This window comes from Callionymus lyra, chromosome 13 (assembly GCF_982586985.1).
Source record: "Callionymus lyra chromosome 13, fCalLyr1.hap1.1, whole genome shotgun sequence".
NCBI classification, from domain to species: domain Eukaryota; kingdom Metazoa; phylum Chordata; class Actinopteri; order Syngnathiformes; family Callionymidae; genus Callionymus; species Callionymus lyra.
Window position 1 is genome coordinate 19470553 of NC_141830.1, and position 27261 is coordinate 19497813.

The following is a 27261-nucleotide window of genomic DNA, read 5'->3' on the forward strand; positions in this document are numbered from 1 at the left end:
ATACAGTATGTATATACATTTTTTTTTTAAAGTAGTTAGGACTTCGTAAAGTCATTTAAGAATATAAAGTTGGTGATAATCAAGTCTTAATTTTCATGTTTATTAGGGCAGATTCATATCAAGCGAGCTATTGTCATTGGCTGCTACAGGGTTTCAAAGTTATTCAAAAACCACTCACTTCAAAGTATGCTGCACTTATTCAATATTTACCATTTTTACCAACACAAATGTATTTTATGCTCAATAACCTCACAAATTCGATCAGAGTACATCCTTTCCTTTCCAAACGCATAAACTACATCTATTCCAAAAACATGCCATTTTTAAACTAAATGTGAGGGATTGGTAAAAAAAAAAAAAGAAGCCTTGCAGGGCTTTGAGCGTAGCTTTCCTGGGACAAGAAAAGGTCACATCAACGTCAATACGGAACTCGACTGAGGCAGTAAATTTGAAAAAAAGTAGTTGCGAGTCTGGCGACATTCAGAGCCAAAAGTTGTTGAAAATAATAGAATAAGATACTTAAAACTCCTATATCTGCTGAACAATGATCATTTTTTAAAGTTCACACCGTCCTCCTGAAAGTCTGTTAGGATTTCAAATGATTTCTGAACTTTACCTCCTTTTAGACATTAACCACATAATGTGAAAGATGACTCAACCCTTTTGGTGCCAGATGGAAAACTTAAAGCTCAAATGAGGGTGTAGAACAAATTCATAAAATGAGAATATTATTAGTTTTATTCCGTTTTTTCTTCCTAGTGCCTCCTCTAATCAACAGAAAACACCACAAGCCCGAAACAGTTTTATCACTTTATTAATGAGTTTAATTATTTATACCAACAAAAACTTCTCTCTCCCTCTATCCCTCACTCTTCAACATGTCCTTCATCCAACTGTTCTGTTCCACCAGACTCCTTTGATTTTGGGTGAAAACCTTTGGGTCTTTATTGACGCATCAGTCGATGAAGAAAAAAAAAACGAAGCTTGACGTCGCACATTTAAACTTGAGTACAGATCATTTTCACTGTAGTTTGTTTGGACATATTTATAGAGATGATGCCAGAGACAGTTAGACACAGGAGATGGAAGGTGTTAATGTTTGACTCATTATCCCCTTGAAACCACACATTCTCACACACACACACACGCTCACACACACACAGACATGCTCCCACCTGACAGCGAATTATTTTCCAGAGAGCTTTTATAACATTCCCTTCACATTGAAGTAAAAACCAAAAACTGGAGTCTCTGTTTAATCAGCACACAACTCAGACAAAAACAATAAGAACACAGACGCACAGAAGACTGATCAAGTACAGTATCTCAGATGTGAATTACGCAACACTGTTGAACTAATATGAAATTAAAAAAAAAAAGAATAAACCCCTAAAATTCATTACCGCCGCAGTGGGATAGAACGGCCCCACCCTTCCCATGAAACACAACAATAAATAAAACAGTTAAGACGACATCGACATGGAAATTAACAAAAAAAACAAAAAAACAGGGAGCACCGCCGAGAGAAACGGAGGGAGAGAGAGATTCAAAAAATAAAACAAAAAAAAAAACATTTTGTTCTGTCTTTCCCTGACTGAATCGGGGACTGAAATGAATCGTATTTACAGACTGCAACTGAGGATAAACAGTCCGGCCACTGCTGCGACAGGCTGTTAGAGAAAAAAAAAAAAAATTACAAGAACAACATTATAACAACAATAATAACAAAATAAAATAAAAGGTACTTGATATTTACAGAGTAGCAGTGAAAAAGGGGAGGAAGGAGCAGAGGCATGAGGACAGAGAGGAATGGGACTGAGGCTCCAAAGAAAGAAAAAAAAAAGAAGGAATACAGCCGTTTCAGCAAAGATGTGGTGCTAACGTGAGGTCGACTCGAGTACAGAATGCATGTTTGAATGGTGGATGACGGAAGAATGCTGACAGTTGGACTGCTAAATCATTCAAGATCAGTTCCTGACCACTGGACAGGAAGGCGGAGAGGTGGGTGGTTTGGGAAGACGGTGAAGAGGGATCCGACACTTAAAGAAAAAAGATGACCGTTCAAAGATGATTTCATCGGGTCAGCGAAGGTTCGTGTCGTATGATTCCCACAAATTAAAGTGACATGAGTTGCGCTTTCACTCCAGAGCTTTGAGGAAGTTGGAGGTTTTGGATGCAGATGGAGCCTCACACCTACTGCTCCCTCTGGCATTTGTCACACACATAAATAGCACAGCACTTAGCTTAAGCCTCTACTCTCTTTGGATATGTGCAATACCCACATTTACACTAGAAACATTGAGCTTCATCGGTGAAGTTACCAGGTTACAGTGAAGGAAACGCACGGTTCCTTCCGTCGGATACATAAAAAGGCCATTTTAGGAGCCAAAATAAAAAGGGAAACAAAATGGAGAAAGTGGTCCTCGCCTTTGTCGCACATTTTTAAAATCACAGCCTAAAATGACGAAGCAGTGAATGAGCCAAGTGAAGAAAAGCCACAAGGAGGTTTTTTTGGGTTCAACACTGCGACTAGTTCAAGTTAAATCCCAATTTTTAGGACCGTCTTCTCGGGTGATTGTCAGTAAGGAGTCTGGCTTTAACCGCCACCATTTCAAAAAGCCAAACTGACCTAATGACTGCAGCCACAGATAAAATCAACAGTTAAAATGAAACACAATAAAAGGGATAAAATGCCACATAGCATTTACACCTCCCCCCCCTCCCTCCCTCTCATCTCCTCCCAAACAACCTCCCCGGCTAGTTTCCTTATTCCAGCAGGCCCGGAATACATGACAAGTAATGTTTTCAGCTTGATAAAAATTTTGAATGTTCCCCACATCTTCCTTTAACGCCAGTCGGGGAGACCGGCTGGACGTGTGTGTACATGTGTCTAGTATCTTCATTTGGAACGGGGGGGGGGGGGGTTGGAGCCAGGAGGGAGGATGAGGAGAGCAGGAGAGAAGATGGAAAGTGGGGAAGACAAAAAGAAAGAATGAGACTGATGGATGCTCAGGTGCTATTGATGGATCCGGGTGCTGAGCTGGGCTGGGCGGTACTGTCTGACACACCGCCCTCTGTGGAGAAGACGAGTATTAAATCAGTCACGTGGAGCGGCAGAAACGGAAAATATGTGCATGTGATTCAACAGAATTCTGTTTAAACATTAGCATTGTTGAGGCAGCACATTGGTAAAGAGCACATCATTCATTTTTGTTCATATTTTATGGGTTTAAGTGAGCCCTCATATCTGCGGCTGCATAAAACATCTCCACTCCTTCAAGGATAACAAGTGTATAAGGTGCCACGTGGACCTTGGCCGTGCTTAAGCAAGTGTCCTTCTCCTCACATTATCATTTTCAAGTCCTTCATGGACAGTCTGGCAGTTATGGGTAACAAGATCATCGTGAATCAAAAGGACAGGCCGACTTAACGACGCCATTGAAGGAAGCAAGTCTATAAACCCATTATTTATACATTAAAGACTAAAACTGTTCACACACGTGTTTGTCCAATTCTTACTCACCGTCCCCTTGGGAAAGCTAATTTACACATATTGTTATAAGTTGTTCACTTGGAAGTGATTCCGAAATATTTTCTCAACAAACATAGCCTGTGAGTTCCCAAAAACTTTATTTTATCGTATTACATGACATTAGAATCTGCTTTATCTGGGAATAATAAATTAAAGAAGTCAATTTACAATTTAGGGAGATAAGGGTGTGTACACACCATGAGAGGCAGGCGATGTCTGTGCACGAGCGTGAGGAGGAATGAGTGTCGAATTCAACTGGGGCTGGATAGACAGCTCTGAGAACGGAAAGACAAAGATTACATACAAAAAAAACAACATTATGGCTGAAGTTTGAAGGAAGACAACTGACCAACAGGGCTGAAGTTGAAGAGCAGCGGCAGTTCTCGTCCGCTGGGAAGGCGGGTGTTGGGCTGACGCAGCTCATCGAAGAAGGCGTGTGAACACGCCTCCAGAGGAGACAGTCGGGTCACGGGGGTGTATTCCAGCAATCGAGAGCAGAGTGCAATGGCCTCAGGTGGAGTACGAGGCTTGAACACCTGAGTCAAGAGACGAGTTAAGAATACAGATTGCCAAATGTAGAGCAGAAGATGGGGATGAGTCACCACAGGTCTTTCAATAAAATAAATTATTCATTACGTGCCGATCAAGAGAGCCATTAGACCGGTCTGTTGTTTTATGACAAAATAAAACTACTCTAGAGGGTGTGCAACAAGAAAACGGTGACGTCATTGCAAACATGATGTCGTTTTTGTCCTCCACCCGTCACCTTCTTTCAACACCAGTGTGAGCCGATGTTAAAAGACGAGCTCCAAAATGAGAACAGCAACACAGAATCTGAATGAAAAAGATCTTGGATCCATTTATCAGACAAGCGTGTACCTTTGTCCAAGGGTGTGCTTTGATCTGTGGGAATTTGAACTCTGTGTAGTTGGGGTTCATCTCTCGAATCTGCTCCCTCGTTGGTGTCCCCAGAACCTGGTGAAGGAAGCAAAGCGTGCTTTAGAATACTTGCTCCATCCAGCAGGGGCTGACTGAGCCAATCATAGTTTAGGAATGTCCAACACAAATGTCCTAGTTTCCCATTTTAGAAGTTCCATTGACTAAAAGCATTACAGAGATGCATGTAAATGAAAAGATGAAATGTGACAATATATCACTTTTGCATAGCAAATTTACTTTTAATATACCAAAAAAAAAGTTTATAAATAGGTCTACTTTGCCCCCCCCACCAAAGCCATCATGAAAGAAACATCCCATGATCCGCACGGCTCACACCTTAATGATCTCGACTAGCTGGTCCACCCCGCTGTCACCAGGGAAGATGGGCTGACCCAGCAGCAGCTCTGCCAGCACGCAGCCAGCCGACCAGATGTCGATGTTAGACGTGTAGTCGGTGGCACCAAAGATGAGCTCCGGGGCGCGATAGTACCGCGAGCAGATATAGGACACATTAGGCTCCCCCCGAACGAGCTGCTTTGCACTGTGAAGATAAAACAACTCTGTAAGAAACCCTAAAAGGTTTTGACTCAAATCCACAGTATTGCACTGTACAAAAAAAAAATGACATCATCATTACAGACAGTATCAGGACGGACAGTCCGCACTGACAAGGATGAGGAGACAAACATGTCTGTAAGCAATATCCGCTACCAACCTGCCAAAGTCACAGAGTTTGAGGATGGCGGTCTCTGGGTCCACCAGGAGGTTCTGTGGCTTGATGTCTCTGTGACACACGCCCTGGGAATGGATATAAGCCAGACTGCGGAACAGCTGGTACATGTACACCTGCAGGGGTGGAAGAGCATAACCAAGAATATATCAAAAAACAGTCGGAAATGTCAGAACAGCCATTCCAGGAACAAAATGTTACTTTTTTTTTTTTAAACGAACTGGGTAAGATGAACCTGGTAGAACAAACAAATTCAACTAGCTTTAGGATTATAAACCAGAAAATTCTATCTTGTATTAGGTTATGTAGTGTTGATGTGTTCAAATACTGTTGGAAAATTTAAGACACACATCAGAAATGGAACCTTTTTGTTTCTGTATTTTTTGCCATGTAAACCTTTAAAATCTTCAGCATCCATGAGTTTTGCATTCTTTGAAGGATTGCAGAACTTTTTTTGAAAGATCATAGTTGTGACTCATTTTAACCTCAGTGTGCAAGTAAATTACAAGTCAAGGGTAACTTGTATACCCCATGGATCAGACAAAAGCATGGTGCAATGTCAAATTCAATAACCAGGTTTCATGTCAGTAAAGACCATTAAACAACCCTTAAAAGTCTGCTTGCTTTACGTCACTCCAAAAAAAATTGTCAACGTCAGAAATGCCTAAATTCGTCTGCCGAGTGCAGACGGTAAGAACCCTAATGTGACAAATCACCGTCATCATCGCCATTATGATCATTATTGTCACAGAATGTGCTGACAGTGGGCCGTCAACGCATCACAAAATGATTGCGGACAAGTTGACGGAGTGATGAGAGATGATGTTAAAATGGGGGCAGAGAGGAAGGAAGAACAGTTAAGGGAAGCACGTCTCTAGAGGATGAAGGGATTGCAGACGAATGGAAGAGTGAGCAAGATGAGTGGGGATCTTACAGCCACAGGAAATGGCACGCCGAGGTAAGGAAATGGGCCATGAGTCGTTCAAAAGGCCCTCTCTAGTGTTATAACTCACTATTCACAAAAACAAGTTGAGAGACAATAATGTCCTGAAAAAATGATTAAACACATTAAAACTAAAGGCAAAAACCTCATTAGCCACAAGACTAAGAATAACTCAATGTCACAGACACATTTGAGGAAAAAAAAAATCAATTTTAATTCATTTGGCAGAAGCGCACAGCGGTTAAAAATCAAGGTTTAGGTGGGTGGAAAACGTTTGAGAAATTGATAGTGTCAGTGTTTTTAAAAAAGATCAAATGATTAACAAATAACAGCCCAACACAAAGAAAGTTCCCTAAAGTACAGGAATACAGCTGCTTGAAGCAACAAGGCTGGTGATTATTTTTCCTTTCAGAACACATTTTTCACATGACAATTATTTCACTACAAATTGAAACCCTGAAAACAATTACAAAACACACAAGAGAAATCCATCTTGAAGTCTAATCAATTAATTCATAAATTATAAAATTAAAAAGTGTATTCTACTGAGAATTATTATAAAAGAGATTTAAATCCATGTTGAGAAACATTTATTTTAATCAGATTGTCTGTGAGAGCTACATAGCATGTTTGTGTTAAAAACAGAACACCAAGATTTAAATCAACTTTAGGTACACACAGTTAAAATGAGTTAAACTAGATAAAGATTAATGTTTAATTACTCATTGAATACACTCAACGTGCATTAAAATGCAGAATGGCATGTATAAAGATTGTTTGAAATAACAAAATGCATTTGGAAAAATAAACTGCATTTGATTGCAGTTTTATATTCTGCCACTGGGGGGAAGCAAATTCCCCTGTGAAAAAGGAAGTCTACCCTCACTAGGAAGTGGTAAAGGAACATAAGGGACGATTTTGCAATCCACAGACAAAAAGTTTGGATTCAGTAAACAAGTGTTATAATTAACAGCAAACTTGGAACAATGGATCACTGTAAATATTTTGTCTTTCATGTAACATCACTTGAATGAGCGATAAATAATAGCGAACAGTGTTATCAAATAATGTGCAACTGGAGAAGCGTTAAGGTCAAATATAGTTGATCTATATTCAATTTACACTCTGTATTTCGCCTATTTTTTCAAAAAGAATCATTAATTATATAAAATGGTGACACGCAATGGTCACTATAAAGGTTGTAGTTCATAAAATAAAAATATGTTTAGATGCACATTTTCAGTCACCCTTGAAGCCCTTTAATGTCAAGGCAGGTGGATATTACTCTAGTCTGTGTTTCAAAATTAAATAATAATAATAATAATAATAATAATAATATATGTAATGTCAATTGTATATGAATTTTCCCTTTCTTGCATGTACCAACCTTAACATATATGATGGGGATTGTTGTCTTGGCCTTGTTGAAGTGTCGAGCCACCCTGTAGACCGTCTCAGGGACAAAGTCCAACACCAGATTCAAGTACACCTCATCTTTCTGTAAAGAGGGAAAAAAGTCAAGAAGTCAGAGTCGAGTCTTCAAGTCAGGAATACAATTCCTTAATGTAAATGTGAGCCCAAGTATATTATAACTTCACATCCAGAAGTAGGATGATCCTGCTGATTCCTTATATGAACATTCTACTGTGACTTTATATCATATAGCAATAATAGACACTTTAGTTAAAACACCTAATATGGGTTGATGAGGTTTCATGAATCAGATGACTAGTCTTCATTATACATATTATGATACCATTTCCTAATTTTCAAAGGCCGTAAGATGGCATTCTGTACTGTATAACCTTTAATCATGAAACATAATCAACCTATCAGTAGAAAACAATGGCTGGGATGCAAAACACTTGTCTAGCAGCTTTCATATGAAAACTTGAAACACTTCCCTCATTTTTGGATAGAAACATTTTTTGAGTTTACTAGGGTGTCTTGTTTTATAAAGCATTACAATTTGACTAATTGTGGAAAAAATATATATATATATATATATGTATATATATATTAGTAACAATATTAATAGCCTACCGGTAATTGAGTTAAAGGATTTTCAAAAACGACTTTCTGTACAATGAAAAGCAGTAAAGGATATTAGTACTTGTGTTTCAAGTCCTAAGCAGAAGAGTTAAGGACGTCAATACAATTTCCTTAAGGTGTGGAATTGTATTGCATCCTAAACATTTGACTGCCACAGAATATCTTTCAAGTTTTTGGCGTTTTTTGTCAAATAATATAAAACCATCGAAGAGACAACTCAAAGAGAACATCGACAAGTACCAACCTTTTCACCACTGGAGTAGAAGAAGTACCGTAGCCTAACAATGTTGCAGTGGTCCAATTTCCTCATTATTTGCAGTTCTCTATTCTAAAAAAGAGAAATTAGGTGTGAGAAAGGTTACGTTTTTTAAGGAGGCAATGTGTGCCCCCACAATAGTCATAGATGTCATTTATGGTATAGATAAATACATCAATATTCTGAGCTGTGGCACATACCTTAAACCTCCTGTCTTGGAGAACCTTCTTAATCGCCACCATCTCCTGGCTGTCAATGAGGCGGGCCTGGTAGACCACGCCAAAGGAGCCATTACCTATAACCTTCGTGTCCGTGTATGACACTTCCTGCGGACAGTCTGGGCCTTGACCTGGTGTGGCTGCCACAGTCGTCACTTTACCACTGTCACCTGCAAATTAAAGAATAGTTCAGTTTTAGATTTTCCTAAAAAGCACATGTCATAAGCAACCCTTTAATCAAATAAAGATCTTGTATACACCCTCATTAATAAATTAAATTGATTGACAACTATTGATGATAAAAAAAAACAACACTTCTGCTTTTTGTTAAGAATGACAAATGTAATTTTCCACAAGTCTTTACCCATTTGTCTCGCGGTCATTCGTCAAAGCCTTTTCCTATTCAAATATAATGGAAGTAATTCATATCAATAAAGTTTATTTGTCCATCTATCTATATCTAGAGTGGTTGATATTTGCAGGTTTATCAGAACTCTAAGATGCAAATGTAATTACATGCTAAAAAGTGTTTGTATCCTGTGGTTATTAATCAAATATGGAAGTCAATACACCTTTTACACCTACAGTGGCCCCACTGAAACGCATTTCAAACATTGATTAAAAATCGATCTTTCCTGTGCAATGTCAATATCCTTCCTTTTTTGTGGACTTCAAGTGTCTATGTGCCAGACGGAACCGATGCTCCGGGGTAAGAGAAAGCTAAAGGCTGGTTTAAAAATCTGTTTCCAAGATTAGAATTGAATTTGACAGTCTCCACATTTGTCTGCAATTGTTTATCCTCTTCACAGTAAAAAATCTGCACTTCGAACTGAAGAAGATGAATAGGCATAATACAGAAAGCACTGTTATTTTTATAAGGATGAAAACTAAAACCATCCTATAAGTTAAAAAGTATGGATCTTCAGCAAGAGGACACCGCGACTGATATATGATGCCGAAGAAACATCATACCTGCCAGCAGCTTTGAGGAACTAGGTCAGCTAACAGAAGTTGACATATTCATATCGTGAAAAAAACTGTCAAGTTAAGCATACACCCAATATCCCGCCTCTTCAGCAGATTACTTACTCAAATCGACATTGTTGCCGGTGAAATCCATTTTTCCACCAAGTTCCTCCGAGTAGCTTCCTTTTGTTAGCCTCCACGGCACTCCAATAATACAACATCTGATTTAAGGCTGTCTTTTTGCCAGGTTTGTGTATGACATATGCATTTTTTGGCTGTTTTAAATCATCAACAAAGGCATTTGCATGGGTCTCTTACACCCTACATACCTTTCATAGGTAAATGCAGTGGCACTATAATAGCGAGGGTACATAGACGAAAAACTCTTTGTCTTAACAAAGTTACAGCAACTTTCATGTATGGACAGACCGACTACAAGCAGACTTAAATCACAAGTCACCACCAACGTGGTGCCGACAGGTACCAAAGAAATGTCACATGGGCCTGTTAAAAAAAAACAAACATTTTATATAATAGCAATCTTATTGTGTTTGATTTTTGTTTTCTTTCTTGTTTCCCTAATGGTAATTGTTGAGGAAACAATGATGTGTAAATGTCTTATTGGTGTATTAGAGGAATATAATTTATCGTACACAATAATATGTACAATTTATTTTTGGATTGTGTACCAAAATGATAGTAGCACTTCTGGTCACATGGTGCCCTTGGAGTAGTTTGCAGCCACATTATTCCTGAGGCATGATAACATTAATAATTCTAAATAGAGAGTGTTGTTTGTAGTAAAATGTGTTAATTTGTCTTGATCTTATTAAGAAAATTATTTTGTCTTCTTTATCAAAAGGCTCTTGACACCAAGACACAATGTGTCGTTTGGTGTGAAGCTCATCCTTGTCCGGAGGAATAGTGGATGCTTACCAGTTTCAAATGAAAAGGTTCTGCTGGACCTTTACAGGTCGGAACACATCTGTACACTGAACATTTAAGAACCTTTTAATAAAGACAATTTATTTGTGATTTTAATAACTTTTAGCCACAGTTTCATTTAATCCTTCAGTAAGCACAGTATAGTGATTTTACTGAGTGTGATTAAAATTCTTCTATTGCAAACCACCATTTCACAAATGTGTCAGGTGTATTAGGCAACAAATCAAACTTGCAAAAAGTAGTATAACTAATTAAAGTTACCCATTATGATATATTGAGATATGTTGAGACATTTTGAGAATTGGGAGAAAAAAAAATTAATAACTGATCAAAAATTAATTATGGGCACTGGTTAGTTAAACTACTTCTTGGAGACATTTGGCAACTTTTTTGTCATACATACATCCTTAACTTAACTTATTGTCATACATACATGACCTCAACATTAGATGTTTAACCATACAGTAAGTTGCAACATGACAAATTGAAGTAAAGTTCACACTCTGAGCCCATGAACATTCATTTTCAGATAGAATTACAGAAGTCAGACGGAAGTATTGCAAACAATTCTAGAAACATCAGCTCTGAACAAGATATACAAGCAATTCATTCTCATATCCAAGTGCTTATTTTGCTCATGACTGTCTGAGTGACCAGTTCCAGAAGAAGTGTGACTAGAAAATAACTGGAGAAGGGGAGTTGCCAAAAGGCTTGTCAGAGCCTGTGATGAAATTGCGTGGACAGTGGCTCACTCAGAGGTGCTACCATTTCAAGGGTTTGTTCGCTTCGCCTGTCTCAACAAGACCCTTCCAGGTTTCAGAGAGGTCTGATAATGGAGAATTCAAGAGTATTGTGGCAGTTTCATGTGGAAAATGTGTTGTTCTATAAAAGCATTTTACCAACTTTTTTTTAATGCAAAAAAGGCGTTTCCCTGATTTACTTGATGTATTTAAAGAAAATGACTTCAGTTTCCATTGACAGAAATTTCACATGATAAGCCTGTTGTGATCTCATCACAGCCCTGGGGTCAGCAGGAGATGTTCCATTTTAAGATCAATCCCGGTGCTGTTCGACTGTAGTCCATCTGTACTTTTTCTGCTCCTCTATAATTTTCTTTGGGATGTACCATTCAGTTCTCAAATTTAGAACATACAAATGCTACATTTATCAAGTGTTGCAAGGAAGAAAAAAAAAAAAAAGTACAAATGTGTGCACTGTATTCTGTGTTTGTTAACATCTTAAACTTATCCCAAGATACTTTTTATTACCATTTAATCACCAGAATTGTATGCTCTAAAAGTTTGGGACGACATCATGTAAGAAGAAGGCGTTTTACAGTTTTATTTTAAAGTTCATAATCTATAGAACAATTCCATGAAAATAATTTGATAAAATCTATGCAAAAGTTATCAATAACCACCATAGAACAATTCCATGAAAATAATTTGATAAAATCTAAGCAAAAGTTATCAAGAACCACCAGAAAGAGTCGATACTCTACACGGGCATTATTTAGCAACAGCGTACTGTTGAAAATATACGTTTTATAATTACTCAAATGAAATTTCATGACAACGTCCTGTCAATTTTTTGGTACACACAAGGCTTCCTTAGGAAAAAAAACACAGGAGGTGTCCAGAACAACCTTCAACCTGTATTTAGTGTTCATAGCTGCTGATGTACACACAAGATGGTGATCAAAAATAGTAGACATTGAAGTAATTGTTACCCTTAATTGTGTTTCACAGCTTAGTGGAATCATCGCTTAATTCCTTATTTAATGATTAGGGTTTTTAAAATATTTTTATAAATTCGATTCCTTGTCTAAAATGACTAATGAATATAGTGATAATTGTGGACACAGTTTAATATTTTCATATTTATATTTCAGCACCTTTCTATGGATTTCTGCCTATTATTTTACAATGTGTAGTTAAAAAACAAGGATTCGTCTGATTTATGTAGATTAAAAAAAAAATCAAGTTTCAATTTACAGAACCAAAAAAACTTTCTAATATCCTTCATAAATGACAAGGGTCATCAATTTGTCCAGCATTCTGACAATGGTCATAAGTAAATCGTATCATTGATGGAGTTACTGGACACATTTACCTCAGTACCGCCAGATTGTATTCACTACTACAATTAAAAGCATTCAGTCTGACTTCAAATGGCTGTCTTAATCTATCGTGGCGATTGAAGAGACTTCAGTCTGTGATATAACATTGAAAAAATCCCAAAGAGTATTCACAATTTTATAACATTACTTTATCGTTTATATTTCGCAGCTCTTAAATTAAACAAGGTGTATTATTTCGGGCGAAATTCAACCAAAATGCTTCGGCTAACGACGAACCGATGCTAACCTAGATCATGCTAATAGTCAGACAAACGCTCGGCAATGACAAAACGGTTTTAATTCTTCTGTCGAATCCGTGAACTTACTTTAGACACGACACGAGCACCGGGTGGTTGAATTTTTAATCGTTTTTGTCGGTTACCAATTGCGTTCGCTACTAAAAAACACGACTAGCGTTAGCCGCTAGCACACAAGCTCGGCGGCTAGCCTTGCTAGCTCAGATTAGCTCTAACCATAATGTTCGACATTTAGTTTAAGAAATATCGACATTTTAGTTTCGTGTATTTAACAAAAACAACTCTTGGATCTGACCTTTTTAATCGAAGAATCAGAAAAAATGTATTAAATCACTTACGGGTCATTTTCACATTTCCAAAACCCGTCGAGCTGCTTCCACTGGCTTGCGAAGCCCCAGGTTTTCCTGCGGAGCTTCCGCTGGCTCCCGATGATCCGGCACCGGCTGCAGCGGCTCCGGGAGCTCCGGGAGGCTCAGCGAAGGAGCTGGTCCTGGCCCGCCCGCCGCTCATATTTGTGTGAACTAAGACCGGGGGTCGAGCGCGGACGTTAGCGACAGCTACAAGAATGAAAGTATCGCGCTCTCTACAACTATTTTAAATTTCCATTTAAACAATTAAAACTGCACTTACGGCGTTCAGTGCAAGCTGCCCTTCTCCCCCTTTCTTCCTCTGTGCAACGGTGATGGTGGGGGAACTGGTGGAGGTGACGCACGACTACGTGCAACACCGCAATGCTCTCTGGGTAATGGAGTACATAAACGGCATAACAGAGTTGGAACTGTACGTCGAGAAGACTACAACTCCAAAGATTCACACTGTTAAGCACACATGTGTGGCTATAAATGCAATTGTTTTAATGTATATATTTTACTGACATCACAACACGGATTGTGTCTCCTATATAAGGAAATAAAGTTATTTTAGAATTTGCTAAAAAAAAATGTAAGTAAGTCATTTTTATTTGTATAGCGCTTTTCCAGACCAGGGTCACAAAGCGCTTAAACAATCAAAACAATACTCAATAAAGTATATACTTTAAAGGGCAAGATAAAACTGATAACACAACAGGAGTTCCAAGGAAATCAAGGAAAAGCCTGAACAAATAAGAATGTCTTAAGATGTTTCTTGAAGGAGTCAGTAGATCCATCAAGCTTAGGAGCAACAGACTGGAAGGATTTCTCTCCTCTGGTCCGGAACCGTGTGCGTGGAACCATCAGTAGATTCTGATCCACAGACCTCAGAGCCCGAGCTGGGGTGTAAGGCTGGATCAGATCAGTGATGTAAGGAGGAGCCTGACCATGAATAGCTCTGAAAGTAAGAACCAGAATTTTAAAGTTGATCCTGAAAGAAACTGGAAGCCAGTAAAGAGTTTTAAGGATCGGAGAAATGTGAGTTCTTCTACTAGAACAGCTCAGAATTCTCGTGAATGTTAACATATAAAATTGATGGAGGGCCATAGAGAGACGTTTAAATGTACAGTAAATGACTATTTTGTTTTATAATAATTATATAATGTTCAAGAGTCAATTTATCTAACATGGAAAAAAACAATAATAAAACGAACTATAAATAAATGTGAAAACATGTGTTTGGAAATATTGCGTGGAAGAAATAAATACTACTGCTAATACTACTTATACTACTACTATACTTGTACTACTACTATCTGGTTCTTACTTTCAGATCTATTCATGTTCAGGCTCCACCTTACATCACTGATCTGATCCAGCCTTACACACCAGCTCGGGCTCTGAGGTCTGAGGATCAGAATCTACTGATGGTTCCTGAACACGGTTCACGGCACCTAAGCTTTTGGAACGATCTTTCTGTCCTTCTGTTTTTAATGGATCTACTGATCTACTTTAGCTAACTTGAGTTGTTTATTATTTACATTAGATTTTAATGACATTTTGATTCAGAATGTACATTGCCTGATTCCAATATTGAAAGCAATAAATAAAAGCAAAAAAGAAAACATTTTTGTATATTTTTGCGAAAAGCATATTGTGTGAAATATAAATGAAAATATTGCTTTTCATAAGAAAATAAACTTATATTATTATATATAAATATGTATTGTTACAAATGTAGGCACCACTATGAAAAATAATAAATAAAACTAATCAAACCACTCAACAACATTTCTAAATCAAATAGAATAAAAACATCATTGTAAAACCACAAAACTAGCATTAATCTCCAGGTGATCAGAATCAGGAACAACTTCATGCCAGTGTTCTAAACACAACATTATTTTTTTCTGGTGGCAGTACAGAATAAAAGGATGAAATTATAGGAATGAAATAAAAAGATAAAATTAGAGACACTAACAAAAATGGCGTATAAATAATACAAATGTCAAACACAAAAGATAGGTGCTGCATAATGTCTGCCTTGGTGCTTAGTTCTGTTTTTCTATAGTTTATTTTGTGTTAAAGGCATTTGTGTTACCTTATTTCTGCCTTTCATTCTGTTCTCTCGCCACAAAAGAAAAAAACTGTGTCGATTTTACGACAATGGCAATAAAAGTTTCTGATTCTGATATATTTCAAATAGAAGTAATTGTATTAGTGCCTTATTATTGCTACTTTCTTCTCACTAAAGCTTTATAACAAAATATATATATAATGTTTTAAATGAGTGTTCATAACACCCTCCCTCCTCTTCTGTAATGTTGTAGTGTAGTACTACTGAATATTGTAGTTGACATATTTATCATTATTGTGTGCGTTTTAATTTATGTATATATGTATTTGTTATTATTTTCAATCTGCGTACTGTGTGTTTTAATATAATGTATGCCTCTGGTTTTCCTCCCACAATTACCATGGCAGAAAATGGATTGATGGATGTTTTATTGTTTTTCAATTCAATTCAATTCAATTTTATTTAAAGTGTCTTATCATAACAAAGTTATCTCAAGACACTTTACAGTTGAAGTAAGACTATAGTGGAGAAAGGAAAAACAGATCCAGCAATTCAACAATGAACAAGAAGCGAAACACTGTGCAGTGAGCTATGGCGAGGAAAAAACTTCCCGTTAGAAGGCAGAAACCTCGAGCGGAACCAGACTCACTCAGATGGATAAAGAGAAGAGTGAGGGAGGGTCCAGTGAGAGAAAAGAGGAGAGTATGAGAGAGTGAACTACCGTCACAACTTAAATTCTCCCCGATAAGAGGCAGAATGACGGAGCCCCGGAGGTGACATTGAAGATTTTTTGATTTTTTTATCTCGAGATTAAAAAAAAAAGAAATCTCGTGATACTAGTATCTCGAAGAATAACAAGACATCTTGTATTATAAGTAGGTAAGTTAGTAAGTAAGTCATTTTTATTTGTATAGCGCTTTTCCAGACCAGGGTCACAAAGCGATTAAACAATCAAAACAATATTCAATAAAGTATATACTTTAAAGATCAAGATAAAACTGATAACACAACAGGAGTTCCAGAAAATCAAGGAAAAGCCTGAACAAATAAAAAATAAAAAAGGTAGGTAGAACTTTATTGATCCCTCAGGAGGTCTCCTTCGGGAAATTGTTTTTTTTTTCCAAATTATCCACAGCAAATACAGCAATCTTTCATAAAAAATAATCAAAATAAAATAAGAACAAGAACAAAGAGAAATAAAGAGAAAGAAAAAGATTATTATTATAAATTGTTATTATTATAATAGCTAAAAAATTACATTCATTCATTCAATAGTTTAAAATTTAAGCTTGTCACATAATCGAAATTTCTCTTTTTATATCTCTAACTTAAAAGTTTCCTCATCGATTTTTTCTTGAAGAACTACAAATCCCATCACGAGCGCGGGTTTGTCAGTCACGGCCAAACGGTCCAATCAGATCGTCGGAATCCCTACCACTACCGCAGTGGGCGGTGCTTACGACTAGAAGAATGGAGGCAAACGGCGGGCTATGCTTCAGTAGACGCCTCGGAATTTAAATGATCTTTCTTATTATTTATTTCCTGGACGTCCTGTACCATCCGACACCGGCGGGGGAGCGTGGGAGGAGAGTTCGTGGACGAGACGCGGCGTGACGATGAGTCCACGAGGGTAGAGTCCAACGACAGGAGGCAGAGGTGAGAGAAAGAAGGGCCCGCAGTCTGAGCGCCAGAGCTGCGGGGAAAAGTGTGCAGCGCCGCCTGACGGACCGCCCGACCAACCCGGGCGGCGGCGGCCAGGAAACCGCGGTGCCGGGAGAATCTGGTGCGAGAAACCGAAGGGAGCGCCGCCAACCGCTCTCCGTACGCCATCGCACGCGACACTTGCGGAAATATGAGGCGTTTGAACAAACACGGAATTGATGTTTTTATTTCCCTGCCTTGTTGTTTGTGCTGACACTGAAGTGTGACGTTCATTTTAACGTAGCCATGGTTGGGCGCCAACTAAAGTTGAGTCAGTCAACTCTTAACGATAAATACTGTAAAGGATATGAAAGGACATTAACTTCCCTCCGTTTGTTTGCAAACATATGTTATTGTTAAATGATTAAATCATTCAAATCAGAAGGTTTGTGTATTGGATCTGTCTCGCCTGCAGTTAATACTATACTCTGCAGAGTGAATTATGAGCTGCTCTAGTAGAAGAACTCACATTTTCTCCCGATCCTTTAAAACTCTTCACTGGCTTCCAGTTTCTTTCAGGATCACAACTTTAAAGTTCTTACTTTCAGATCTATTTATGGTCAGACCATTGAATATTGTTTTGATTGTTTAAACGCTTTTGGACCTTGGTCTGGAAAAGCGCTGTATAAATAAAAATTACTTACTTACTTACACGTCAGTCAACTCTAAACGATAAATACTGTAATGGATATTAAAGGACATAACTTCCCTCCGTTTATTTGCAAAAATATGTTATTATTAAATAATTAAATCATTCAAATCAGAAGTCTGCCTCGCCCGCAGTTGATTCAGAAAACTCTGCAGCAAGAATTTTGACCCGCTCTACTAGAAGAACTCACATTTCGCCCGATCCTTAAAACTCTTCACTGGCTTCCAGTTTCTTTCAGGATCAACTTTAAAATTCTGGTTCTTACTTTCAGATCTGTTCATGGTCAGGCTCCTCCTTACATCACTGATCTGATCCAGACTTACACCCCAGCTCGGGCTCTGAGGTCTTTGGATCAGAATCTACTGATGGTTCCTGAACTTCCGGACCAGAGGAGAGAAATCCTTCCAGGCTTTTGCTCCTAAGCTTTGGAACGATCTTCCTCTCTCTTTGAGCTTGATGATCTACTGACTCCTTCAAGAAACATCTTAGGTTAGGTAGAACTTTATTCTACCTAAATCTTAAGACATGATCTGGAACTTATAATCCATGCGTTTGTGTCTTCTCGTCTGGACTATTGCAACAGTTTGTTTTCATGTCTAAACAAGAAGGATCTGTCTCGGCTGCAGTTGATTCAAAACTCTTCAGTGAGAATTCTGACCCGCTCTAGTAGAAGAACTCACATTTTCTCCCGATCCTTTAAAACTCTTCACTGGCTTCCAGTTTCTTTCAGGATCAACTTTAAAATTCTGGTTCTTACTTTCAGATCTATTCATGGTCAGGCTCCTACTTATATCAGTGATCTGACCAGCCTTACACCCCAGCTCGGGCTCTGAGGTCTGTGGATCAGAATCTACTGATGGTTCCACGCACACGGTTCAGGACCAGAGGAGAGAAATCCTTCCAGACTGTTGCTCCTAAGCTTTGGAACGATCTTCCTCTTTGTGTTTGATGATCTACTGACTCCTTCAAGAAACATCTTAAGACGTTTTTATTTGTTCAGGCTTTTCCTTGATTTTCTGGAACTCCTGTTGTGTTCTCAGTTTTATCTTGACCTTTAAAGTATATACTTTATTGAATATTGTTTTGATTGTTTAAGCGCTTTGTGACCCTGGTCTGGAAAAAGCGCTATATAAATAAAAATAACTTACTTACTTGTAAAATGTGTGACTTAGATTTGACAGTTGTCTTCTCTCTTTCTGCAGCTTCTTTCTTCCACAACTTTTGTAACTTCCGCTGTCCAAAGCTTTTTTTCTGTAAACATGGCTGAGGAGCCTCAGAACGAGGCGGACGGCGTGTTCGTGGAGCACCAGTACATGTGCAGCGAGTGTCAGCAGCTCTTCGACTCCCTGGAGGACGTGCTGGTCCATCAGCAGATCCACGCGTCTCCGGAAGCGGAGGTCGACGACGGCAGCGGCATGGCGGTGACTTTCCAGGGTGTCCCGGAGATGGAAGAGGGCCAGCATTACCAGTGCCTGGAGTGCGGCAGCGTGCTGGTCAACCCCGAGGAGCTCCTGCAGCACCAGGAGCTGCACATGAGGGAGGCGGGCATGGAGGTGGAGCATCAAGGTGAGCACTGGAGGAGTCGACACAAGGCCCGTGCTGGGTCTCAAATCGCATACTTATCTTAGTATAATAGATTTTAATATGCATCAGGATAGTGTACATACTAACTAGTACGCAAATTCTCCACAGATAGTATGTCTCAAATCAAACTCTGCTGCTACACACTAACAGGAAATGACGCGACAGCTTCTTCTTCTACTTTTATTTAACAATGGTTTCAACCAGCTGTTTGAACGCTATCGCCACCTGCTGGCAGCATGTTTTGCAAGTTTGGAAAAATAAATAAAGAAAAAATATCAGAATCGAAATATTCGCGAGATATTTAAGCTGGTATCAGCAGCGAAGACGTGTCATCCTTCTACTGCTGCTGAAAATACACCTGTACGTATATGCATATATATATATATATATATATATATATATAATGACGTAACTTCCGTTTACAACATCACTAAGATGGAGCCGTTTAGGGTAGATGGTGTCCATCGATCCATACTCAGTTTTGTGGGCGTTTTAGTGTCAATTTAGTGTGCATGGAGCACTAAATTTCGCATACTAAGAATTGAGACGCACTTACGCACTAAAAATACAAACTTTGAGTACGCAAGTATGCGATTTAAGACACAGCACCGGTGAGTCACAACGCTGATGTGTAACCTGTGGGATTTTTTTTTTTATCTAGAAGTGTACGAGGTTCAGGAGATAGAAGAATCGGCTGCGGAAACTCAGCCGGTCCAGTACCAGTGCCTGGACTGCCTGGCTTTGTTTGACTCGGCAGAAACGTGGCTAGAGCATCGGCGGACCCACAACGGCAGCAGCACACACTCGGAAGCGCCGGTAAAATACCCTCAGTCGAACTGATTTATAGGTGCAGAGCAGGGGTCTCAATCTCAACCAGGGTCACCAGAGGTTAATCCTTGACTGGGCAGTTACAGTATTTGTGAAAGTCTTTGATCCAGATTTGATGTACATTTTCTAGAGTATATTAGCAGTTCTTTGCTCCGAAAATGCTCAATTTCCGGCTCTAATGTCATCGCTCATCCACCTGCAGATGGAGTACATCCTGCAGCCCGACGGAACGATCGCGCCGTTGATGCAGAACTGTGTGTTGAGTGAGCAGCAGGCCGGGGAGATCCTGGCACAGGTGAGTAAACGCCCACAAAACTGAGTATGGTTCGATGGACACTATCTACACTAAACAGCTCCATCTTAGTGACGTTGTAAACGGAAGTTACGTTATATATATATATATATTATATATATATATATTATATATTCATATACTTACAGGTGTATTTTCAGCAGCAGAAGGAAGACACGTCTTCGCTGCTGATACCATCTTGAATATCTCGCCAATATTTAGATTCTCATATTTTTTCTTTATTTCTTCTTCCAAACTTGCAAAACGTGCTGCCAGCAGGTGGCGATAGTGTTCCTACAGCTGGTTGAAACAATTGTTAAATAGTAGTAGAAGAAGAAGCTTTCGCGTCATTTCCTGTTAGTGTGTAGCAGCAGTGTTTGATTTGAGACATACTATCTGTGGAGAATTTGTGTACTAGTTAGTATGTACACTATCCTGATGCATACTAACTTCTAGTATACTAAGAGAAGTATGCGATTTGAGACACGGCACTGAACTTTAGTTTAAAAAAAAACCAACAAAAAACGCTAAAAGTGTTTGTTGTCCTCCAGGTACTCGCTCAGCAGCAGAAGAAACCTCACCTGGCCTCTCCACACGCCTCCATACTCCCACCCGTCACGGCGACCCCCGGCTCGGCCACCATGCATCTCCAGATCCTCACGGCTCAAGCGCTGGCCGACAACTCCAGCACCAAGGGTTCAAGGAGGTCCAAGCTGCCGACCCTGCTGCCCGCCGCAGGGAAGAGTTCCTCCGCGGAGAACGGCCTGCAGAGGTTAGAGTTCACGATGGCCCCCCAGAACTTCATCAAGATGCAAGCGGGAGAGCTGGTGGTCTGTCAGCCGTACGAGTGCTCCGAGTGCTCCCTGGTCCTGATCACCCCCGAGGACTTCCTCCAGCACCAGGGCGAGCACCGGCTGTGCCGCAACAGAGACGGCCTGAAGGAGGTCTGCGCCGAGAAGGAGGTCTGGAGGGGGACCCAAGAGTGCTCTCTGTGTAACCGGACCTTCGGCTCCGTCAACCGACTGACCGCTCACAAGCGCGTGCACGAGCAGGGCACGCACGAGTGCCCCGAGTGCAGGAAGGTCTTCAAGAAGGCCACGACGCTGCAGACGCACATGCGGTCTCACTCGGGCGTCGCCCGACACCTGTGCGTGGACTGCGGACAGAGTTTCTCCACAGAGCTGACCCTCGTCATGCACAGGTGAGAACGCATGACAAGTGTCGAATGAACCGCCCTCAACTCTGTGCGTTGCAGGAAGCTGCACACGGACGAGCCTCTCCACAGGTGCCAGTGCTGCAACAAGACCTTCACCAACATGACCAAGTTCCTGTATCACCGCCGGATGCACCTGGAGCGCAACATCCCCAACGCTTTCGCCTCCACGGTAATGGAAACCATCTCGACTTGAGGGCCCTTCAAGCTATTTTGGACCCGTTCTCCTCCAAATAATGAACGTGATCTGCATCACTTTACATCCCTTTTTGGACAAAGTTGTATTTGTGCCGTCAACGAGGAACATAACGTGAGGAGACACGTCCTTATATTTTATATTTTATAGTTTATTTTCATGTCTTAACAAGAAGGATCTGTCTCGCCTGCAGTTGATTCAGAACTCTGCAGCGAGAATTCTGAGCCGCTCTAGTAGAAGAACTCACATTTCTCCGATCCTTAAAACTCTTCACTGGCTTCCAGTTTCTTTCAGGATCATTTTAAAATTCTGGTTCTTACTTTCAGATCAATTCATGGTCAGGCTCCTCCTTACATCACTGATCTGATCCAGCCTTACACCCCAGCTCGGGCTCTGAGGTCTGTGGATCAGAATCTACTGATGGTTCCTGAACACGGTTCAGGACCAGAGGAGAGAAATCTTTCCAGACTGTTGCTCCTAAGCTTTGGAACGATCTTCCTCTCTCTTTGTGTTTGATGATCTACTGACTCCTTCAAGAAACATCTTAAGACGTTTTTATTTGTTCAGGCTTTTCCTTGATTTTCTGGAACAAATACTGTTGTGTTATCAGTTTTATCTTGATCTTTAAAGTATATACTTTATTGAATATTGTTTTGATTGTTTAAGCGCTTTGTGACCCTGGTCTGGAAAAGCGCTATAGAAATAAAAGTTACTTACTTCCTTATATTCAAATACACTAAATATTTTAAGAACGTGAATCCATTTCTTTCATGTTCGTCCAGCGTACAACAGGGAATGGTAGTAGATCGGTTGACAGGTGCACAGACTGGACCTCCTTCCTCGAGTTCCTTGAGTTGAATAAGCCTGTAGGTTCTTGTGTTTGACCTTTGGCTGTCTCCGCAGGTGTCCGTCCCGATACGAGCGTCTCTCTCGGCCCTCGCCATCATCCAGCAGGCGAGAGAGAAGAAGCTCCTGCTCAGTCGAGCCAACGCGGCCGAGTCGGACTCGGAGACAAAGAGGTTGGAGGACGCGGCGAAGAACTCCTGCAAGATCCTCATTTCCGGGGTGGAATCGTTGAACCCAGACGCCGCCGACACAGAAGCGTCCTTCGCCACAGAAGGCGAGTCGTCGGCGGAACCACATCACCTCCAGGAGGTCAGCGCTTCGCCCACGCCGTCATCAAGTTCCTTTCCATGCCGGTCCTGCACTGAGACGTTCCCCTCGCGGCAGGATCTCGTACGGCACCGGCGTCTCTCCCACGCCACCGAGCGCAGCTTCATCTGCGGCATCTGCGGCAAGTCCTTCAAGAAACGGATCCACGTGCGCAACCACATCCGCACGCACACAGGCGAGCGGCCCTTCCAGTGCTCGGACTGCGGCAAGACCTTCTCGTCGCTCACCAACCTGATGCGGCACAACCTGGTCCACTCCGGCATCCGTCCGTACCGCTGCGACGTGTGCCAGCGATGCTTCTCGCAGGCGTCCAACCTGCGGCAGCATCAGCTCCTGCACTCGGAATCCGGGCCCCTCGCCTGCCCGGACTGCCCCGCGTCCTTCCGACGGCCCGCCAAGCTGGCGGCGCATCGCTACGCCACCCACCCCGGATCCCCCGCGCCCTTCCCGTGTCCTCACTGCGAGGCAGGTTTCTTAAGCCGGAGACAGAGGGATGCCCACCGTGGAGAGCAGCACCCCACGCTCCCTCGAGACTCCGATCCATCCACGTCTGTTGACGCCAAACCCGACGACGGGGCGTCAGTTCTCCGCGCCGGATTCGAGTGCGACGTCTGCGGAAAGAAACTCAACTCTCCCGCTAACCTGCGACTGCACAAGCTGAGTCACGCCGCGGCCCCCGGGAGGTCACGGCAACCGGCAGGGACGCGACCCAAAGCCCACCAGTGCCCGGTCTGCGGGAAGCTGTTTGTGTCATCCTCGGGGGTGTCTCTGCACCAGAGGGTCCACACGGGCGAGCGGCCCTTCCCCTGCCAGGTGTGCGGGAAGCGGTTCCGTCAGAACACGCACCTACGCGAGCACCTGCGGATCCACTCGGGCGAGCGCCCGTTCTGCTGCGAGGTGTGCGGGAAGGGCTTCATCCAGAGCATGCACCTGGCGGAGCACCGGCGCACGCACACGGGTGAGCGGCCGCACGTCTGCCCGCAATGCGGGAAGGCCTTCAAGACCTTCTCCAACCTGAGGAACCACAAGAAGACCCACGTCCGACAACAGAAGCTGGACGACGAGGCCGCCGCAGTAGCGGTCTCGGAGACCGAACCTGCTGTGGTTGAAGCTTCTGGTGTGGAACTACTGAACGGTCAGCACCAGCTCATCCAGATTCAAACGTCAGATGGTCAGCAGGTAACGACATGAACGCAATACTTTCTTTTCCTGCTGGATATCAGTTGTTAACGCTTCAAATTCTTGTTCTCCAGGTGCAAGGAACTCCAACTATGTTGTGCAACGAGTTTGGGGAGACCATCGCCATCATAGAGACCAGCGAGGGTGGGGTCCTCGCTCTAGAGCAGGCTCTTCAGATCTACCACACGGCGCTGGAGAACGGTCTGGCCATGGAGACCGTGGCAGTGGAGGGAATGCAGCTGCTCTGAGAAGGACCAACGGATCGTGTTTCTGAGACCAAAAGATGTTCATTGTAATGTGGCTTTAATTTCAGACGCTAGTCATGCCCTGAAATGTTTTCAGTTATTTTGTAATAAACTAATTTACTTTCATGTCCAATCCAACTGTTGTATATAGTAGAAATAAATATTGAAGATCATGAAGCTTTGAGTTTTACTTCCAACATCCTGTTTGCACAAATAACATTAGAATCCCATGTTGTAAAGCGAGAAACGGTTCAATAATGACACAAATTGATGTAAATAGTGATTAAATCCAGATTTGAGGTCAAGAAAAACACGTTTTCACATTGCCAGCAATAAAGTCACTTTAATTGAACATCTCTACAGAAGGATACAGATACAAACTTAAATTATTTTGTAAAAATTGATCTCTTGCATACTGTACTGGAACGGCAAATGTATAAACACAAAAACAAATGGCCAAAGTAAAGTTGTTTTTTTGTTTGTTTTCACCTTCAGTTATCGGCACAATGCGAGTGGCAGTAATTATTTACAGCAGCCACACAAAGTAACAACCAGTTGGTCCTCGTGAAGCTCAAGGGTTTGATTGCTGACCCGCCCGCACTGTTCCAGACGAAGAAAGAGAACTGGAGGGAGCAATAAAGTGACAAAAAGAAAGAAGAACAATCAATTCAGCAGTAAGAGTTGTTTTTTTTTTTAAATGATTACTGTTCAAAGGAAAATGAAGATCTACGTTCTTGTGTTCTTCGCTGAAAGGAATTTGGTGGTCCTGCAAGAGGGAAGACGAGCATGAGAGGTCTGTACAGGTGAGTCAGCAACGGAATCGATGAGTCGGACGGGAATGAGCGCTTTTGGACCAGGCTTGGTACGACTCCGGAGTAACGACGAGAAAGTACGATATTTAGTCAGTAAAACGGTTGGAGAGGATTAAGGCCTGATCGGCCCGACTCCAGAGCCAGAAGGTGTTCGGCTCCGCGTCGCCTCGTCCTCCGAGGCTGATGAATGAGGCACGGGAATGCTTGGTAACTACTCACTGGCGTGTGCTTGACTTTAGGGGGTACGGGGAGGCTTAGGAATGATGGCACAGCCAGAAGTCCACTTCGGTTTCAGTCGACGCCTCGGTGTTGACCTGGCCTTGAGGGTCTAATGCTGAGGAACATCGAAAAAACGGATAAAAAGTACCAGCGGTCTGATGAGTTCATGTCATGTTCACGTTCTGCCGGCTGTCGGGGGCCCAGCCCCCTGAAGCCGACAACACCCCCCCCTGATCCCGACCCCGTTAAAAACCTTGAAAGGTCTTTCTTTTTTTTTTGTTCAAAGTCTTTCTTCCGATGGGCTCCGCGTCACAAATGGAAACCGTTCAAGAGAGTGCAGGAGATTAAAAGGTTCTGGGTTCACTGGCACCGCTGTGACGGTCCCCGAGATGACAGATGGTCACTCCATCCAAGAGCTCAAAGTTTGGCGGGTGAACGTGTCGAGATGCTCACGTGTGCAAGTTCTTTTTGTGCCGCTGCAGTGTTGTAGGAACGCAAATCCTTTTAGAAACAGTCACTGGATCGGTAACTTCGTGACCGACAGATCCTCATCTGGAGGAGTCGTGCGAATCCCGAGGATCCTCTGAACCTTCCTCCGCTCCCTGATCCACGTCCTCGTCCAGCAGGTCCGCGCCGCCTTTCCCGCCGCACTCTCCCGACAGGTTGCCGGACGGGCCCGGCATGCAGCCGACCGAGTCGGGGAGGCCGAGCCCGGGCGTGTCGGAGGGCGTCGCCGTCTGCATGATCTTCTGCCGGACCTCCCTGATCTTCAGCTGCAGGCAGACTTTGGTGGGAAAGATGTCCGAGTACCTGGTCTGGAACGCTGCGGTGGCTTGAGCTGGAAGCAGAAAAAACACCATCATCAAAAAGGAGTAATAAAATACAAACATAGAACTACAGAATCCAATGTTTGGAAAAACAACACACATGTAGACACGTGTCCAAAGAAGGAAATACATCTTCACTTTGACACAAACAAATATAAATGACTCAGTAGTTGAACAATAAACTTGTTAGAGGATTCATTTAATATCTGTAAAGAAAGCAAGAGTGCGACAAAACATTCAAACAAATCTTAAAATGCAGCTTGTAATTTAAATTAAAATGGCAATTAATATTTAAGAAATGAACGATCAGCAGTATTGTGGTTAGCTAGCCACATGAGCAGTTGTAGTTTCACACATAAGTGAGTTCTTCGTATGAGCCGCCTCAAGGGGGCAGTAGAGAGCGCCTCCTGCTACATTAGTGTGTAAAGGTTAGCATAGCAAATATTGATGAAGAAGTTCTGTCAACGGTGAACTATTTTGAGTTTTGAGAATGTGTTTAACCTGAAGGGAAGAAGCCCTGCTCCTGGAACAGCTGCATGACCAGCGCCCTCCTCTGGTCTAGAGTTCGTCGCAGGGAGGAATACGGGACTTTCTCAAACTCCAGTTCAGCCAGGATGTCTTCTCCGTCTGCTCCTGAGCGGCAACAGAGTCAAGTTAGTTTCCTCTCAGTGAAAAACAACATATTAATGTAGGATGGACCAAACAGACGCCAGCCATAGTAAAAATCTTTCCGTTGAAAACACCAAATGGAATCCTGTTCTGGCAAACATCGGAGGATAAAGTGTAACCGAGTCAGTGAAGGTCCGATCACTCGCCTGGTCTGTCGAAGGTGAAAATCTCTCCTTCACATTTGGCGGCACTTTTGGGCGTGTTTGGCTCGGAGCTGCAGCTGGATCGGCGCCGGCTCTTCCTCTTTGGAGACACTTGATCGTCGGTGGCCGAGTCCAGATCTGCAGGAA

The 27261-nt window shown here is 41.8% G+C and overlaps 3 protein-coding genes across 4 annotated transcripts in view; 1 reads left to right on the forward strand and 2 right to left on the reverse strand.

The window, feature by feature from the left end:
- Window positions 1-797: 797 nt before the first annotated feature.
- On the reverse strand, window positions 798-13672 carry gsk3ab (glycogen synthase kinase 3 alpha b). Its single transcript, XM_087806422.1, has 11 exons — window positions 13588-13672; window positions 13296-13478; window positions 8653-8840; window positions 8441-8524; window positions 7532-7642; window positions 5187-5317; window positions 4808-5012; window positions 4412-4507; window positions 3882-4068; window positions 3730-3807; window positions 798-3074 (listed from the first exon to the last, which is right to left on the reverse strand). The coding sequence occupies exons 2-11, from the start codon at window positions 13465-13467 to the stop codon at window positions 3010-3012; spliced, it is 1317 nt and encodes a 438-aa protein (XP_087662548.1). The 5' UTR covers window positions 13468-13478; window positions 13588-13672; the 3' UTR covers window positions 798-3009.
- A 3185-nt stretch (window positions 13673-16857) lies between these two features.
- znf526 (zinc finger protein 526) lies at window positions 16858-24600 on the forward strand. Its single transcript, XM_087806208.1, has 8 exons — window positions 16858-17040; window positions 18937-19300; window positions 19980-20134; window positions 20349-20441; window positions 20990-21639; window positions 21694-21823; window positions 22751-24199; window positions 24274-24600. Exons 2-8 carry the CDS (start codon window positions 18994-18996, stop codon window positions 24445-24447), a joined length of 2958 nt encoding a protein of 985 aa, XP_087662334.1. The 5' UTR covers window positions 16858-17040; window positions 18937-18993; the 3' UTR covers window positions 24448-24600.
- A 159-nt stretch (window positions 24601-24759) lies between these two features.
- The window catches only part of cicb (capicua transcriptional repressor b), a 42605-nt gene continuing 40103 nt past the window's right edge, over window positions 24760-27261 (reverse strand). For both annotated transcript variants that reach the window (XM_087806411.1, XM_087806412.1), the window contains exons 19-21: window positions 27118-27252; window positions 26804-26935; window positions 24760-26313 (exon numbers count right to left, since the gene is read on the reverse strand). In XM_087806411.1, the coding sequence (XP_087662537.1) occupies window positions 26024-26313; window positions 26804-26935; window positions 27118-27252 (557 nt within the window). In that variant the 3' untranslated portion in view covers window positions 24760-26023. The remainder of the gene's footprint in view (window positions 26314-26803; window positions 26936-27117; window positions 27253-27261) is intronic.

What these genes read in the sequence shown, in the direction of transcription:
- znf526 (XM_087806208.1), top strand. Translation starts at nt 18,994, where the DNA reads ATGGCTGAGGAGCCTCAGAACGAGGCGGACGGCGTGTTCGTGGAGCAC. An exon ending in GCACACACTCGGAAGCGCCG is followed by an intron (nt 20,135 to 20,348) that starts GTAAAATACCCT and finishes ATCCACCTGCAG; the next exon opens with ATGGAGTACATCCTGCAGCC. An exon ending in CTGACCCTCGTCATGCACAG is followed by an intron (nt 21,640 to 21,693) that starts GTGAGAACGCAT and finishes TGTGCGTTGCAG; the next exon opens with GAAGCTGCACACGGACGAGC.
- gsk3ab (XM_087806422.1), bottom strand. Translation starts at nt 13,467, where the DNA reads ATGAGCGGCGGGCGGGCCAGGACCAGCTCCTTCGCTGAGCCTCCCGGA. An exon ending in TCTACTCCAGTGGTGAAAAG is followed by an intron (nt 7,643 to 8,440) that starts GTTGGTACTTGT and finishes CCCTCTTTACAG; the next exon opens with AAAGATGAGGTGTACTTGAA. An exon ending in GACATCGCCTGCCTCTCATG is followed by an intron (nt 3,075 to 3,729) that starts GTGTGTACACAC and finishes TCTTCTCCACAG; the next exon opens with AGGGCGGTGTGTCAGACAGT.